Genomic DNA, 16,109 nt, shown 5'->3' with positions numbered 1-16,109 from the left:
TTTTGTTTCAGTTAATAACTCATCCTGTATTATCGTAGCGAAACGTCTCATATTATAGCACAACACTTGTTATGTCAACCTCTATCCATAGCCCAAATCTCGGACATTTGCATTCTTTATGAAATCCATGAATACATTATGGATTTTTGCAAAAATGGTCAAAAATTAAAATTGCTCAAACTCTCAGGAATAATAGTATTTGACGAAAGGAACAATAATCACAAAAAATTTCATAGCTGTTTACGACTTGGATGGGCTATTTATTAGAGAAGAATAAAATAATAGTATGGTACTTTTACATACCTTTGGTTCAAATCAACTATTATTATTCAAATCAAAACTGACTACCCTACAAAGTTCAAAGACATAATTTTGATAATTCTAGATAATTATATTATATTTTGAAAAAGTCATCAAAAATTATTGGGAATCTTTAAATGGATTAGGTATTTATTTAGTTTTGACTCAAAACTAAGTTAAAGATAAACTGTTCGGGGAAGATTTGAAAATTTTATAGTTACCTTATATTGAATGAATATAAAATGGTTCATTTCAATCTTTGAATATAGAAAGAAATTCTTTCTATAGTCAAAGTTTCAACTGAATATTTTTCTATCAAAATCAAGATTTTTATTTCAATTTTACAAGCATAAGAAAATCACATTAAATATATGAGTTAAGTTGTGTTGATTTGAAAATGGAATTGAATGAAAAAGACTACGAAATTGTCAAAAAACCACAGATTTATTGATCTGTGGTTTTTTGACAATTTATTAGTCTTTTTCATTCAATATGAATAATTACCACAATATCAACTCAGCTACACAAAAAGTTAAAATGGAGTGGTTAAGGAATGACAAAAGAATCAATTCATAGAAGCTTTTATTAATAACAACCTTAATCTCTTGTTCTCTCATGGGTGGTGAATACTCACATAGTCCTAAGAAAGATAAAATTGAAAAATAGTTGAAATTCAAATATGTTTAACACGTTTGAAAGAACCTTTAACAAATGTAATAACTATTTTTATAATACCTAATTGAGAATAATTGTTAAATTATATTACTGTATTGAAAAAACACAGTTATATTTTTGTCACGTACACATTTATTAGATTTGTACTATTTCAATTGCAGGTCTAATCTTATAAATTAATGTGGATGTGACAAAAAAACTGTGTATTTTCAATAATGGGGAAATTCCACAATATCAATTTCTATTCAACACGTTTTATATAGGTATAATAAACAACTATTATTCAAGCTCAGTTAAAAAAACACTCAGTTTATAAGTCAATAACATTTTAATAAATTTCTCTGTCCAATGCAAGTAGAAACTAAACGGTTAGTTTGTCAATTCTCAAAACAAGTACCTGTTATTCTAATATAATTTCATTTTATGCGTTGTAACTTCAAATAATTTGACTTTATATGATATATAATATTATGATATTAAACTACACACACTAACCAACATTAATAGACTACAAATTTTTAATAGTACATTATTTACAAGAAATTTAACAATAATTATAAAGGTATAGGTCTCTAGCCTACACTTATCTAAGTTAATACAATTTTATGTACAATTTTATAGCAAGATCTATCAATGAAAAATAGCTTACTACAGCACAATACTCTCTCATCTATGACAACTATAATAAAAGTCGACAGGTCTAATTCTACTGCTGTATAAAATTTGTACAACATGAGTCACTGATTATATTACTGTAAATAAAATATCAGTCTTTTGTTTAAACTCAGTCAAAAATCAGCAGACTTTCAAAAACGTTTGCACTGAAATAATAGTGATGCACAACTGATGAACGCTGACATGAGTGTTCATGACTTGATGATAATATACATGAAAATATGTGGAACAAATGATGCACTTGTTCATTGTATGGTGATACAGTTGTTCAGAAGTTGATACACAAGTTCAGTAGTTGGTACACAAATTCAGTAGTTGATACACAAATTCAGTAGTTGATACACAAGTTCAGTAGTTGATACACAAATTCAGTAGTTGATACACAACTTCAGTAGTTGATACACAACTTCAGTAGTTGATACACAACTTCAGTAGTGTTCAACACTCGGTGTTTTGTTCAGTCAATTGTGATTGACTAGTCAACAATGAAGACGTCGAGGTCTTCTTTTCAATAATTAACTGAAACAAAAACAATGACACAATGAGAATAATAATAAAATTACTATTGAGTCAATAATTGAATTGCAAATTTGTTCAAATGCTAATTAATAGATAATTATTATTGAATGAAAATCCCAATTAAATGCTGTAAATAACCTCGAAGACTTCTGCTAGGCACTGAGAATATTGACAACAGGATAAATTCGATGAGCGCAATATTACAGCATTAAATTGGGATTTTCTTTTAATAATAATTAATAATTAAATTGCATCACAAACAAAAATAACACAATAATAAAACAACTATTGATTCAATAATTGAACTGCATCAGAAACAAAAAGACACAATGAGACAATGTGATGAAATAATGAAATGATTATTGAGCCAATAATTTTAAATAAAATAGAATCAGAAACAAATGACACAATAGGACAATAATTATCCAAATTTGGAAAAGAACAGTTTTGGGATTTAAGCCTGGTGTTCCTTTCCCAATCACTTAGGGCCGGTTTCCGAGCTCGGCATTAAGCAAAGTTCTAGACTTTAAACAGCTGGAGTCAGAAAATTGGCTTTCCGAAACGTGGCGTTGTCCCAGTTCACGTGTAAATTAAATTTCGAAAAAAACTAGAAAATTGAACATAAAATAAAATAAAGAGAAAATAGTGTAAAGTTTCAGCTATTTTGGATTATTTAGGAATGTTTCATTCCGTCAAGGAAAAACGTTTCCAATTATAGAAATGAGGAAATAAAGATTTATTGTGCTGCTTTAATCAGAACAGATGTCTGAGATAACGACCGGGTAATGCTGAACCCAGATTCTTGGGACACCATTGTGTGTCCTTTGTTAGAATGCACCTTGCTGCTATTATATATTACTGGAACAGTAGTCGTGCAAGGAAGATGCAGGGGTTAGGATAGGGAATGAAGTTGTATGACAAAGGATAGTGGCCGATAATATATTGCGGTGTCCAGTGGAAGAAAGGAATTCAAGAAGAGAGGAAGGGTACAGAACCGATTATCGGCCTCTTAGTGTGCCGAGAGAAGCGAGGACATACCCTCACAGCGGTTGATCAGATTTATTTTTAAACACCCCGTTTCGTAAAGCCAATTTCCTGACTCCAGCTGTTTAAAGTCTAGAACTTACCTAAATCCCGAGCTCAGGAACCGGCCCAGTTGAGAATGATATTGTATCTATGAATGTATTAATAAATAAATAATAATATATGTATTAAGTCAATAATTAAATTGCAACAGAAATAAATAGAACAGAGAGAGAATGATAGAACTCAACACTGATGACTGAGAAAAACTTGTTCAATGGAAATTATGAAATTAATATTTATTAGCAAAATAGGATGCATTCCCGGCTGCATGACATCTATAAATTTAACCTTGATCAACAGCTGATTAAATACACACATAATTTTTTATGATTTTTTTTGTTATTGAATAGAACGACTTGCAGTGAAATATAACCTGCATTTAATAACTGCTAAATTTGTTGAGGTGTGTACAGAATATATACGCACCGCGAACATGAGCAATTCACTTTTAACCCTTAAGTGGTCGCGCGGGGTGTTTTAAACACCCCAGTAAGGTAAATTTTGCTCTAGCTTGATTGATCGATTGGCTAACCTGCTGACCGGTCCTATACCTTCAAACCAGTGCATGAGTGAGAGAACCAAATCAAAAAACCAGTTCTGCGACACTAATTGTATGAGTAAGATCTCTTCAATTGTCTTTGGGGTGTCGGCAACACCCCGCGCGACTACTAAAGTAACTTTTTGTTAAGTTACTGACACATGAAAACAGTATGTAACAATTACCTAAACTAGGTGAATGATGTTGATGCAAATGAAATGTAAGTTGAACATGGCCTAAATTTACTTTTCCTCATATTCTATGTCAATTTTCAGATCAATATAAAGTTACCTATTTAGTAAAAATTTCTGTTACACTTTCTCGCATAATATATGAATTGGTCATATTTGGATATGAGCTGCCATGTCATGGAAAGCATGATTGGATTGAAATTCATGGGATTAATTTAGTATTACTCATATTCAATGCAGTAAAACATTGAAAACAAGAAAAACATTATTCTGAATATATATATTTTTTACAAAACTTGTACAAATACAGCTTGACTCGAAATCTGGTGATCTTTTATTTAAAAATCTGATAATTATAAACTAAATTTTGAAATCACATGAGTGTAAGCACAATGATATCAGGGGAGTCCATTTTATTGTTTAAAAATAGTTTCTTCCCTTAGTAACAAAAAGGAAAGCAGTTATAAAATTTTTCATTTGGGGTGTTCTGAACACCCCATGCGAGCACTTGTGTTTCAAAAAGCTGCGCGACCACTTAAGGGTTAATCAGCTGATGCTTACCGTTTCTGTAAAAATACAGATATAGTCAGCTGATTAAAAGTGAATTACTCATGTTCGCGGCGCATATATCTGTACGCACCTTTAGATATACATGCAACAGGAAGAGAGTTAGAACCAGTAGTTCTATAGCCTATAGTGAGGTCCACATTATAATGGCAGCGGAGAAAAATAGGAGAACAATGTTGCCGATCCTCTGTCTTGTCAATGCCTTCTATAGACGGTAGCTGATACAAGTTTATTGATGTAATATAAACGGTTCATTCTCGTTTAAAATAATCAATTATATTTTATTAAGCAAGAAATTATATTTTTCAATAATTTCATAATTAAGATGGAATATTACTTCAATTAATTATTAATTCTACATTGTTAAAAGACGATCTGGCGACAGAGCAAAGCGATAAGAGATAGCGTTATCAGCTCTGTTAAATGATAGACAAGGATATCAATACCATTGCTAATTAAACACTGCCATTATAACATGGACCTCACTATAGTTCTATAATTTGTTCTATTTTTGCTTGAAGTGATAGGTCTTCCGGTTTCTTTGTGCTGAATAGCATAGCTTCCATAGAATAAAAATATTCAATTGGTTGCTTCAAGTATGTTATGATGCTTGCTGCTGAAAAGAATGTGAAAAAATGTGGTCAAACAAATAATAAATAATTACTTTGTTCTAGTTTAGACACTGTGTTACATTTGTAAATATTTGAAAAACATTTAGGCTAGGCACACACCAGTTAGTCAAGACAAGACAAGACATGATCAGACACAATACTTCACATTGCTGCTTAAGACGCAACACACATTGATTAGTCATTGCAATTAGACATGTCTTCATGAGCAACTATGTGAAGTATTGTGACTGAACGTGTCTGATCATGTCTTGTCTTGTTTTGACTAACTGGTGTGTACCTAGCATTACTTATCTTGGTGAATTGAGGTATGCATTTCACTCCCGAGGGGGAGCTCCATCAGCTGAGATTCGCCAAGAAAAGAAAGAGTTTTTCAAATATTTACAAATGTAACACAGTTCTCTACTACAACGAAGTTATAGTGTTTCATCATGGAAAGCAACATAAATAATTATTTTTTTCCTTATAGTGGACAAGTTTGAGCACATTTCTCAAGTTGGAAGGAAATTTTAATTTACAAACATTAGTTATGTGAACCAACCTTGATCAAAACAGCTGGGATTAATGTAGCTGAGCAGATCGTTCTCGGACATTTGAGTCAGCTCCTGGATGCCACCCCCGTTCAGCGGATTTGCAACGTCGGGCCTTTTTACAACAGCTGATTCGGCCTGATTGGTGGACAGAATTGGCGGCAGAACAGGCACCGTTTGTTCAGGGGAGGCCACCATTGGGAGAAGGGGGACCGGTTGGGCCACTTTGGTCAAAGGCAGAATGTTGTCGGCAGCATTGGGGATGGTCAGGGGAAGCAGCGTCTCACCTTGTAACAGGCTTGAAACAGGTACAGGTACACTGCTGTAAGATGGTACCATGGAGGTACAATCACCCCCTGGTAATCTGTTGATGTCCTGAATCAAACCTCCCAAATGACCGTCTGGCTTTGCTGATTCTTTGTTTTCTGGTGGAAGTAGGTTTTGAAGGAGTGTTGATGGGTAAGGTTTTCCAATGGGTGATGAATTGAGTCCAGCAGACTCTTTGTTTTCTGGTGGAAGTAAGTTTTGGAGGAGTGTTGATGGGTAAGATTTCTCAATGGGAGATGATACCAATTGCTGTCCATTGAGTCCTGCAGGCTCTTTGCTTTCTGGCAGCAAATTTAGAAGTGTTGATGAGTAGGGTTTCTCAATGGGTGACTGAACCAATCCTACAAGCATCCCTGAAGCAGGCTGAGATGCGGCCATCATCATGCTGTGAGCGGTGTTGAGTTCCTCCAAGGGTGCTGGTAGCAAATTCAGGGGTGACGTATTGTTGGGGGAGGACAGAAGGGGGGAAGGTTGTTGCTTCTCAATGGGTGACATGATGGGTGAGGATGCAGAGGAGGAACTCGACATGTGCTTCTCAGCGGCTGAATTGACCAGATCATCCAACCTCTCTGTGGCTTCAGTGGGTGCCAGGGATGTTCCCACAAGATCTACTAGGGGTTGGGGCATCAGTAGGCTATTGGAGGTTGAGGATGCAACCATCATGGCATCAGTGGTGGTTTGGTTGGGGAAAGCCAGACAGGGCATCTTCATGCTGCTGCCATCTGTGTCATCATCGGAGAACCTGCGTTTCCCACCTAGGGTGTTTGCAGAGGACATCAGTCCAAATGATGGTTCAGTTTTGATGGCTTCCAGCTGGTTGCTCAAGTCAATTGGAGCTGATGCAGCACTGATTTCCATGGCAGTTGGCTGCTGCTCTTGTTTGGGCACCAAAAATGGGGTCGAGGGAGGGTTCTCCAGACGGGACAGGTAGTTCTCGACATTGATGGATGGCAGGGGATGTTCGCTGGTCTGATTGGAGACAAACTGGCGGATGGTGGCCAGAGAGGGTTGTTGGGTGGTGGACAATTCGGCCACAATGCCTGCTCCGGACATTTTCGATGCAGGCAACTCTGCTGCAGGCATTTCTTCTTTCTTGACCACAGAGTGGCTTTCGGCTGCAACCGGTTGCGGTGCAGCAGCAAGTGCAGCGGACTGCATCAGCTGCATCTGAATGCACTCCTTGTGGCAGACACATTTTGGAAGGTCGGCATGGCTCAATGTGGCTGCTGCTGGATCCAATGCATTCGCAAATGGCATCGACGACCAAAACATCACTGGATGAAATTCTCTTTGGTTTTCTGTAACAAACAAAACAAATTAAAATTATGGATTTATTCTTATATAATTATATTATACTCTTCTAAAAAACAGTCTCTGTTAGCGTTATATTGGATCAATTTTTTGCAGCTTCCATCAGAACAAGAGATAAATGACCCATATGTGTAGATTTTAATTTTATTTGAAGAAATGAGCTAATTAGATACCGTTCTTACAGTTTATTAATTTATAACATGCACTTGAAAATGACTCTAATGAGTCGAGCCATGCTGTGAATTGATAGAATATAATAAGGGGTTCTTCTATCAAAACAAAATATAAAAAAGTTGTCGATTATTTTTATTTAATTTCAATAACTGTGATAGCCCTATAATTCTATACAAGAAAACTGAAGACTTAACATCCTACAAAAGTGTATACAAAACATCTCAATCACTTTGTAATTGTATCAACAAATAAATAAATCTATAGAGTTTGCTAGAGCTACATTAAGTACAGAACTAAATACATGGTACCGTACAATACTACTAAATACGTGATGAATTTGAAGATAATAAGGGCTATATTACGCTGTGAGAATCAGTCTAGTGAGCAATTTTTTTGGAAAGAAATATTCAAGATTTCAAAAATTAGATATCTCTAAGTACAAAATATCGGGGACCGAGCTTCGCTCTGGAGTACAAAAGCATAAAAAATTTATTACGAAAGAAGAAATTATAATAACATTCATACAGAAATGTTCCATCTAATAACAGTAAATTGAGATTAATTCCCAAAGGAATGCAAAAAATTCCCTCACAAAGGCCCAGTTGCACAAAAGCAGGTTAAATTTTAATCCTGATTAATTTCACGTGAACCAAATCAGAGAAGACCATTTCAAAAAGATGGATCCACTGGAATTAATCAGGATTGAAAATAACCCGGCTTTTTTGCAACCGGCACTAAGTACCTGATTGAATGATTCCAAAAGTTCAACAGCTGAGTCATAATTTTGACACAGTCCCACACACATGAACTCGCTCACTCACTTCCATCACCAACAGACGACGAAATAATTATTATCAGATGTTTTTCCAAGAATGAATAATAATTATCCTTTTAATGTCCTTCAGCTAGTTTTCTCAGGGATGAGACCTAGTGCAATCGAATCTTTATATTATAAACCTACTATGCTCTGAATTTCGTGAGAATCGTTAGAGCCGTTTTCGAGATCCAGTGAAATACAAACATATAAACATCTAAACATCCAAATATATAAACAGAAGTTGCTCGTTTAATAGTATAGGATATATTTGGAAATATTGAGCATGGGATGGTTACATATGAACCTTCTTCAAGTTCTAGATGGATTCATCGGCATATCAAATTGTAATAAATAGTATTATCAAATTGTATTTCATAATACATATTAAAACAAACTATTAAAGCCTATTTTTGAAAACATTTCGAATTATTCAAAAAAGTTATTCTAGCTTTACTCAACAATGAAGAGAAATTCAGAAACACTTACGCTGAAAATTCGAGCTAGTACCGGTACTTCTCGCCTCCATAAGGGCCACTTCTGGCGCAGCTGTGGGCAAAACAAATGAAAATTGAAAATTTGCTGTTTCAAAAGTTGAAAAATATTAATAACAATTTCAAACACAGAAAATTGCTGCAACACCTGAAAAAGAAGAGGAAAAGAGCAGCCTTTTTAGCCAGTTCAAATTTATTTTTCATGATAGCAATAGTTATTGAGATTCAACATTTCTTTCTTTAGAAACCTTAATTTACCGAGTACGCGAGTTCTATTATAAAATAATTGACTATAACGATAATTTATTATTATTACAGGAAACTGAAGTAGGTTTTAGAATAATTGAGGAAGACAATATTACAAACGGTAAAAGTTTGAGAATAAAGTTTTACTTGAAATTGAAATATCATCAATCAAAATAGAACGAATTCAGACCGAAGTGAGAAGATAAGAGTGCTTTTGGTGGAATCAATCAGTAATTTACAGAGTAAAAAACGGAAGGAAAATAATTAATTATTTTGACGGAATTTGGAAGAATGCTTTCACTTCAATAAGAGAATGTCTACCTGGCTAAAAAGGCACGACCCAAAGTACCAGAGCCTCTTTCTCACAAAAAAAGAGAAAAAAATCCACACTTCCACACATGCAACTCATCACATATACACAACTAGATTTGCACAATCTGGGCTCAAATGGGAAGATTTGTAGTTTAAAAGTATTTGGAAAATATCTATTGTTTTTTAGAAGTAATTGTTTTGTTTTTTTAGTTGGTATTTATTTTTATAGAGTTTTCAATATTAGAATCGCAAAATCTGGGCTCAAATGGAAGATTTGTTGTTTTATTCTTTACTGATTCATACAATAAGTACATCATTAAAATGATTGGGAGAGAAAAAATAAGGTAACCTTGTGCTATTCCTCTCCCAAATTTAGATAAGGTTACACATAGTCCGAAATAAGTTAAGTATTGTAATTGTTCACTTCACAAAATTTTTCAAAAGTATTTGGAATATATTTATTGTTTTTTTATAAGTAATTAGTTTGTCTGTTCTTTCTAAATGGTATTTATTTTTATAGAGTATTCAACTAGTCTTAAATAAATGGGAAGTTTTGTTGTTTTTCAAAAGTAATTGGAATATATTTATTGATTTTTTAGAAGAACAGTATTTTGTTTTTGTTTCTTATCATAACATAATAATGCTGAAGGATCTAAAATCATGCGCATAGAGTTATTTAGACAGTGTGTGATTCTATGCATGCAATAAGATCCAACACTATTCCGTTATGATATCTTGACTGAGAAATAAATTGAAATTGTTTTTATAGTTACAATTATAGTTTATAAACAGTTATTTATTATTTAAATGCTTCCTGCATAGAACATTGCAATAAATAAATTTCAATAGATTTAATTTATGCAAGAATTCATTTTTTGTTTGAATCGTTATGTTATGATAACTTTTGACTGACCAAAAGTCAAATGAATTTTATAGTTAGATCAATAATAAACGCATATTTATTTGTCGATTGTTTCCTATGTATTGAAAGTTACATTGTAATAGTTTTTTTATTCAATAATCTTTTTTCAACATATGTTTTATTTTTTACTGGGTCTATTTTCTAAGGTTAAATTCCTGATGATAAACTATCACAGTGGACATGTGTAAGTTAAAATAGTAAGTTATTGAAAATATCATAGAAAACGTTATAACATAGTTAAAATATATTGGAGTGATAATATTGAATATTGCAGTTGAATATATTGATATGTTTAGAGTTAACAGTTAATTTAAACCGAACTGTATGTGATAGTTTCTAGCTGATATGAAGCAGAAGATGTAATGGGAAATAGGCAGGATGGAAGGAAACCACACAACTATTATATTAGAATTTTATGATTTGGTGCTTAAATATATTAGACTACATTTGCCAGGAATTTCATATCCTTCAAATAGCTAATAGCTAGGGAGATTGAAATATATGACAACTGTTCTTATTGAAATTCTATTTTGAAATAAATGAATTAAAATATTTTATTTTTGAGTTATGTAATCGATATGAAGCTATCAGAACCTATTATTACAGGTAACAATACTGTTTGATTCATTAGTTTATTTATGATCAAGAATTGGTAGCCTATTCTGGGATAAAATACAAGCAATAGAAACTTCCAATCTTCACAGTTAAGACTATTCAACCAAATACTGAATAATGCGAGTGTATTCGAATTTTATTTTATTTATTAAACAAGCCACAAATTATATGAACAATAATAAATAGATAGGATTTCGTACTGAAAGTTTGGAAATTATTAGTTCAATTCATAAAAGTAACAGTACGGTGAGAATTTATGGAACTTCGGATTTACTTCCAAAAATTTTCGATTGTCTCAAGATATTGTATGTTTTTTGACAATAAACGAAGATTTGGTTTGAAAAAAAAAATCCATGTAGCAGGAAAACTTGAGGAGAAAAGCCTAGGTTCTTCATCTGTTGTTATTAGGGTTAACTTGACCTCACATCTAGTCCATTCTTAATAGAATTGGGTATACTATGAAATAGTATAAGTTAGTACAACAATTGAAAGTACCACTCTACATTTGTATTAATAGTTCAAATGATAATTAGTTCTAATGATGTAACAATAACCATTATCTGCATGTAAGAACTAAAATTTATAAGTTTTTGTTATAAAAAACATTAATATTAAATATTGTATACATTACATTAGGGGCCAACAAATTTCAAGTAGGAGAAGAATTTATGAGAAACTACTATATTATCTACTTTTTCAACCTCAGCAACAGATGAATTATTTATTAGGTAAGATATTAATAATGGAACGTTTAGTAATAGACATTCAGTTTTTCATTATATGAATTACTTATTTATTACTTTTATTATACTATTTTTGTTACTTTTTATTATATGCTCTCAAACCATGTCTTTTTTCCAATAATTGATGTTCGAGATGAATGTTTTTTTTTTGATATTTTAATCTATGAATATTTGTTGAGTCTTTTGCTTCATTTTCAGATAAAAATTGGAACAAACATGTTTGTTTGAAGAACATGTTTATAGAACAAAATATTTGTTTACAGGATATATTTTTGGAACAAAATGTTTGTGTGTGGTCAAAGGACAAACATTCTTTCAGAAGAGAATTGTTCTGAGCAGGTTTTAATTTGTACCATTTTTGTGCTAAAAATGTTTGATAGATAAATTAGGTACTTTAGAAATGGAAATGAATATGATATTGCAATTAATTAAATGCTTGTAATTACATTATAATAACTTACTAATTAGGGTTTTGTTTTAAAACTATTATAATAGATATTATATGATATATTTTTTGTAGATCTATCTTTTAAGGGGTAAAATTAATTTTTGGATGATGGACTAGTACCTATTATTTTAGTTTTCTTTGTAAAGACACAAAACATGTTTGAAATATCAAACATTCAACTGTTTACCCTGTTGTCAATATTTGTAGTAGCAAAAATCTTCGGGGTAATTACAGCATTTAATTTGGATTCTCGTTTAATAACAATTATTTGAGATATCAGACCATTTTGAAGTGTCAAATTATTTTATCGCGCTGTTTTGACAATCTCATGGAAACATAAAATTTAATTGTATTTTATTTTTTAATTTGTGTGGTTTCCATAGGTGGGATAAGAGTGCAAGAGTAGGATTGAGCCCATACAGATGTGCCTAACTTGGAAGCCAGCAGCTCATTGGCTGGCTTTCCAACTCAATCGTCCAATCACAGACAAGCTTGCTTTGGCACCTTGGGTCTAGCAGGGTGAGATTAGAGACGGCTGCTCGGCTGGGCTGATCTGAAAAATAAATTAAATCGGCTGAGTCAGCACCTTCCACGGCTCGCCCGACCTTCTAGAACACAAATAGAACACCGTGAAAGCAACAAACACTTCAATCAAAAATAATAGAAACAGCATTTTGCTAATCCACTTGAAAAATACTAATTCATCACAAAATCTACTTTGTTTATAACAGTAATTTATTCTATATTCCAAAGTGAATAGTTATTTTACAGGAAAAATTGAAACTATATAAAATGATATATTTCTGGATAAAGATTCCTGAAAACTGACAATCAATAACTTTTACATCGTTGAGAAGGGTTGATTATTTTATCAAGTAATAAAAAAACAATATTCTCGCAAATAAAGTGAAATAGGATGTTTTGAATTTAGTATAAACGTAAAATTTATAAAATGATTAAAATAGAAAAGTTATGTTTAATCGCTTCATAGGCCTTGAAATTGAAGTAGGCTACATGAATAATATTCTATTTAAAAGCTGGAAAATACTGCAGTAAGAGTAAGTTTGAGATTAGTTGCAGATTTTTAATTACTGCAATAATATAATAAGATTGGTGAGCTGTGGAGAAGCATAAAATTGATTTACTGTATTTATTCATGGTATTAAGTGATGATGGAACTCAATAAAAATTAATAGTTTAAAATTAAGTAATAGGCATATTTTGAGAGAAAATTAATATAAAATCAATTTAGCCCAGTTATTCTAATATATTTTTTAAGGAAAAAAATTATATTTGATCAAGTGGAACGAAAATTTATTCTAGTTTTGATTACTGGTCAATTTTCTTGTTTTCAAATCAAGAAAATGATTTTTTAAATTGAAAATTCATCTTGAATTTCCTCTTGTGTCCTTATGCAGCTTTAGCTGCATTTTTCTTGTTATAATTCTCAGGTGTGGAATTTTGTAAAATCTGTATGGAAAAAATATATTATTTTGATGGAGAATTTTTTTGGAATAAAAAATCCAAAATTAGGCTGTACACCAGCCACGATTGTCATCTATAAAGCGAAAATTGGAAAATGAAAAGCAGATGAATTTTTAAGAAGCAAAGAGTAAATTGTTTACTTGGAAGGGATGGAATACTATGCATGAGGGTTTTCAGTGAGGATTTTAAAGAGAATTTAGCTGCGTTTACACTAAAGTTATTAATAAAATGTTTATTTTTCCGTCCTTATAAATTCCATTAGATTAAACGAAGCTTGACAAGTACATATGCACATCATGTGTATGATAAGTTATGCTCAATCTATAAGGACGGAAAAATAAACATTTTGTTAATAGCTTTGGTGTAAACGCAGCTTAAATCGCTATCATGGAAACTATTAGAAATAAGTGTACTTTCTTTAATTCATTATGTGAACTATTATCATAACATTTGTAAACCTCCCCTTGTAAACCTTATCATTTGAATTAGAATAAAATAACAATAATATGGTCAACAATATAGGTATATGATTTGTATGATTACATAAAAGATAAATAATTTAGAACAAAAGTGGAGTTTGTGATAAATTTAGTATTTCAAGCACATTACCATTTTGCGAAAATCTTTTTATGAGCTATGAATGTGTAGTCTCCCTAAATTTACAAACTCTATCTTATAAGAACCCTGGATATTTTAGATACTGCACTAAAATATAACTAATAGATGAGTTTCATTGAAATTTGTTATAGAAAATTTTTGTTCTACTGTTTTGGAATTTCTTCTGGAAACATGCAGAAGTAACTGGAATAGTAAATAAATTTTGATCTAATGTAGGAGCTTTTTTCTCAGAAAAGTCTGAGATAAACGTCTCAATAACAAACCATTGAATTAATGTAACGAATCATTAATATGCATGGTCCAAGGTCTAAGGTAACAAAACCATTTTGATAACTCACGAAAAATATCAATTGAACCCTTGAAATTTTCAATTTTGAATTTCAACTTCAGTCTAGTACTTTATAAAATTTTCAAGTATCATAATTATCTAAATCCTTTGATTTCTAAAATCTACTGCACCTAGTTCATTTAGATGTATTCTTATCAACTTTCTAATAATCTATCATCTAATATATCCTTAGCTTTACCAATCTATCACAGATACGAAGTGACATGCTTTTATTAAATTATGCTACATTATTTCACCTAGATATCACTAAATATTTGCAAATAAATCTATTTAAACCCCAAATTCTAACCCTATATTTAGCACAACTTTTACTCATATAAGTGCAATAATAAGAAGCAACAGTGAGTTGTGATATATTTTCATGATTTATTGCATACATTTTTGTGCCATCAATCTACGATTTTCCTCAAATTGTTTCCCTTTTTCAAAAAAGAATAAAATGTATATATTATTTCGGTATAGTAATATTGCGGTGCATGATTTTTAGAAATATAACTAATGCATTCCATGTAAATTTTTCAAGCCACTTAATTCTTAGACACTAGCCACTATTATAGAGAAGCCATATCAAAAAAGTAATTGATACATAAAATACCAATGGGGATTTCATTGTGAAGGGACAGAACTAAAATTACCATTTTATCCGAACTACATGATGATGAAATTGGTGATAATGATTGCATGACAATGAAGGAGTAATGATGATGATGATGATGATGATGATGATGATGATGATGATGATGATGATTATGTGAAATGATTTATGTTTACCGACAATGCAGAAATGATTAAAGTGAAAAAAATGTAGCTGATCATGAAAAATGTATTCAAGGACTTGGAATGGTGAGATTAATCTATTTGTTGAGAATGATAAATCTATTTTTTGTAATATTAAAAAATTATTTTAAGGATTTAAAAAATATTTTAAATATTTAAAAAGTGAATTAATAAATAAGGAATGTTCCTGTACGGTACATTTAAATAGTCTTAAAGATTGAAGATTGCCATGAATAGCTTAATTTAAAATAATTTATTTCATTAAGATCACAGTGTTTGAAATATTCAATTTATTAATTAAATTATTAAGATCAATTTATTGAAAGGCATTTTTTCTAGAAAGAGTTTTATTTTGTGAAAATAATTAAAAGCTGAAAATTTTGTGAAGTGAACAATTACAAGACTACCTATTTCGGACTATGTGTAACCTTATCTGAATTTGGGAGAGGAATAGCACAAGGTTACCTTATTTTTTCTCTCACTTTCATTTTTGATGATGTACTTATTGTATGAATCAATAAAAAATAAATAAATAAATTTTACAAATAGCCTATCCTCAACGCATTTTTTCATACAAAATCCAATTGCTGATCAATAAATCAATCCTATAGCTAATTAGAATTAATAGGTTCACTTTCTACTGTCCCAAACTTTCTGAAATGAATTTTCAAGATCATCCAAAATATTATTGCTTTTATCGGATTTAGAAGATGGCTGATAGTATTATGAGTAAGTGTTAGAAGGAATAAACAGAATAATACAAT

General features: G+C 31.5%; 1 protein-coding gene across 1 annotated transcript in view; it reads right to left on the bottom strand.

Annotated features, from left to right (window-relative positions):
• Positions 1 to 865: 865 nt before the first annotated feature.
• LOC111045693 (nuclear factor of activated T-cells 5) overlaps positions 866 to 16,109 on the bottom strand; it is a 93,862-nt gene continuing 78,618 nt past the window's right edge. The window contains exons 10-12 of the mRNA XM_039424702.1: positions 8,826 to 8,885; positions 5,722 to 7,335; positions 866 to 2,169 (exon numbers count right to left, since the gene is read on the bottom strand). Coding sequence (XP_039280636.1) covers positions 2,159 to 2,169; positions 5,722 to 7,335; positions 8,826 to 8,885 — 1,685 coding nt within the window. The 3' untranslated portion in view covers positions 866 to 2,158. The remainder of the gene's footprint in view (positions 2,170 to 5,721; positions 7,336 to 8,825; positions 8,886 to 16,109) is intronic.

The sequence above is a fragment of the Nilaparvata lugens genome, chromosome 3 (assembly GCF_014356525.2).
Source record: "Nilaparvata lugens isolate BPH chromosome 3, ASM1435652v1, whole genome shotgun sequence".
In the NCBI taxonomy this organism is placed as follows: Eukaryota; Metazoa; Arthropoda; class Insecta; order Hemiptera; family Delphacidae; genus Nilaparvata; species Nilaparvata lugens.
Note: the sequence above shows the minus strand (reverse complement) of the source record. Positions and strands in the feature narration are given on the sequence as shown.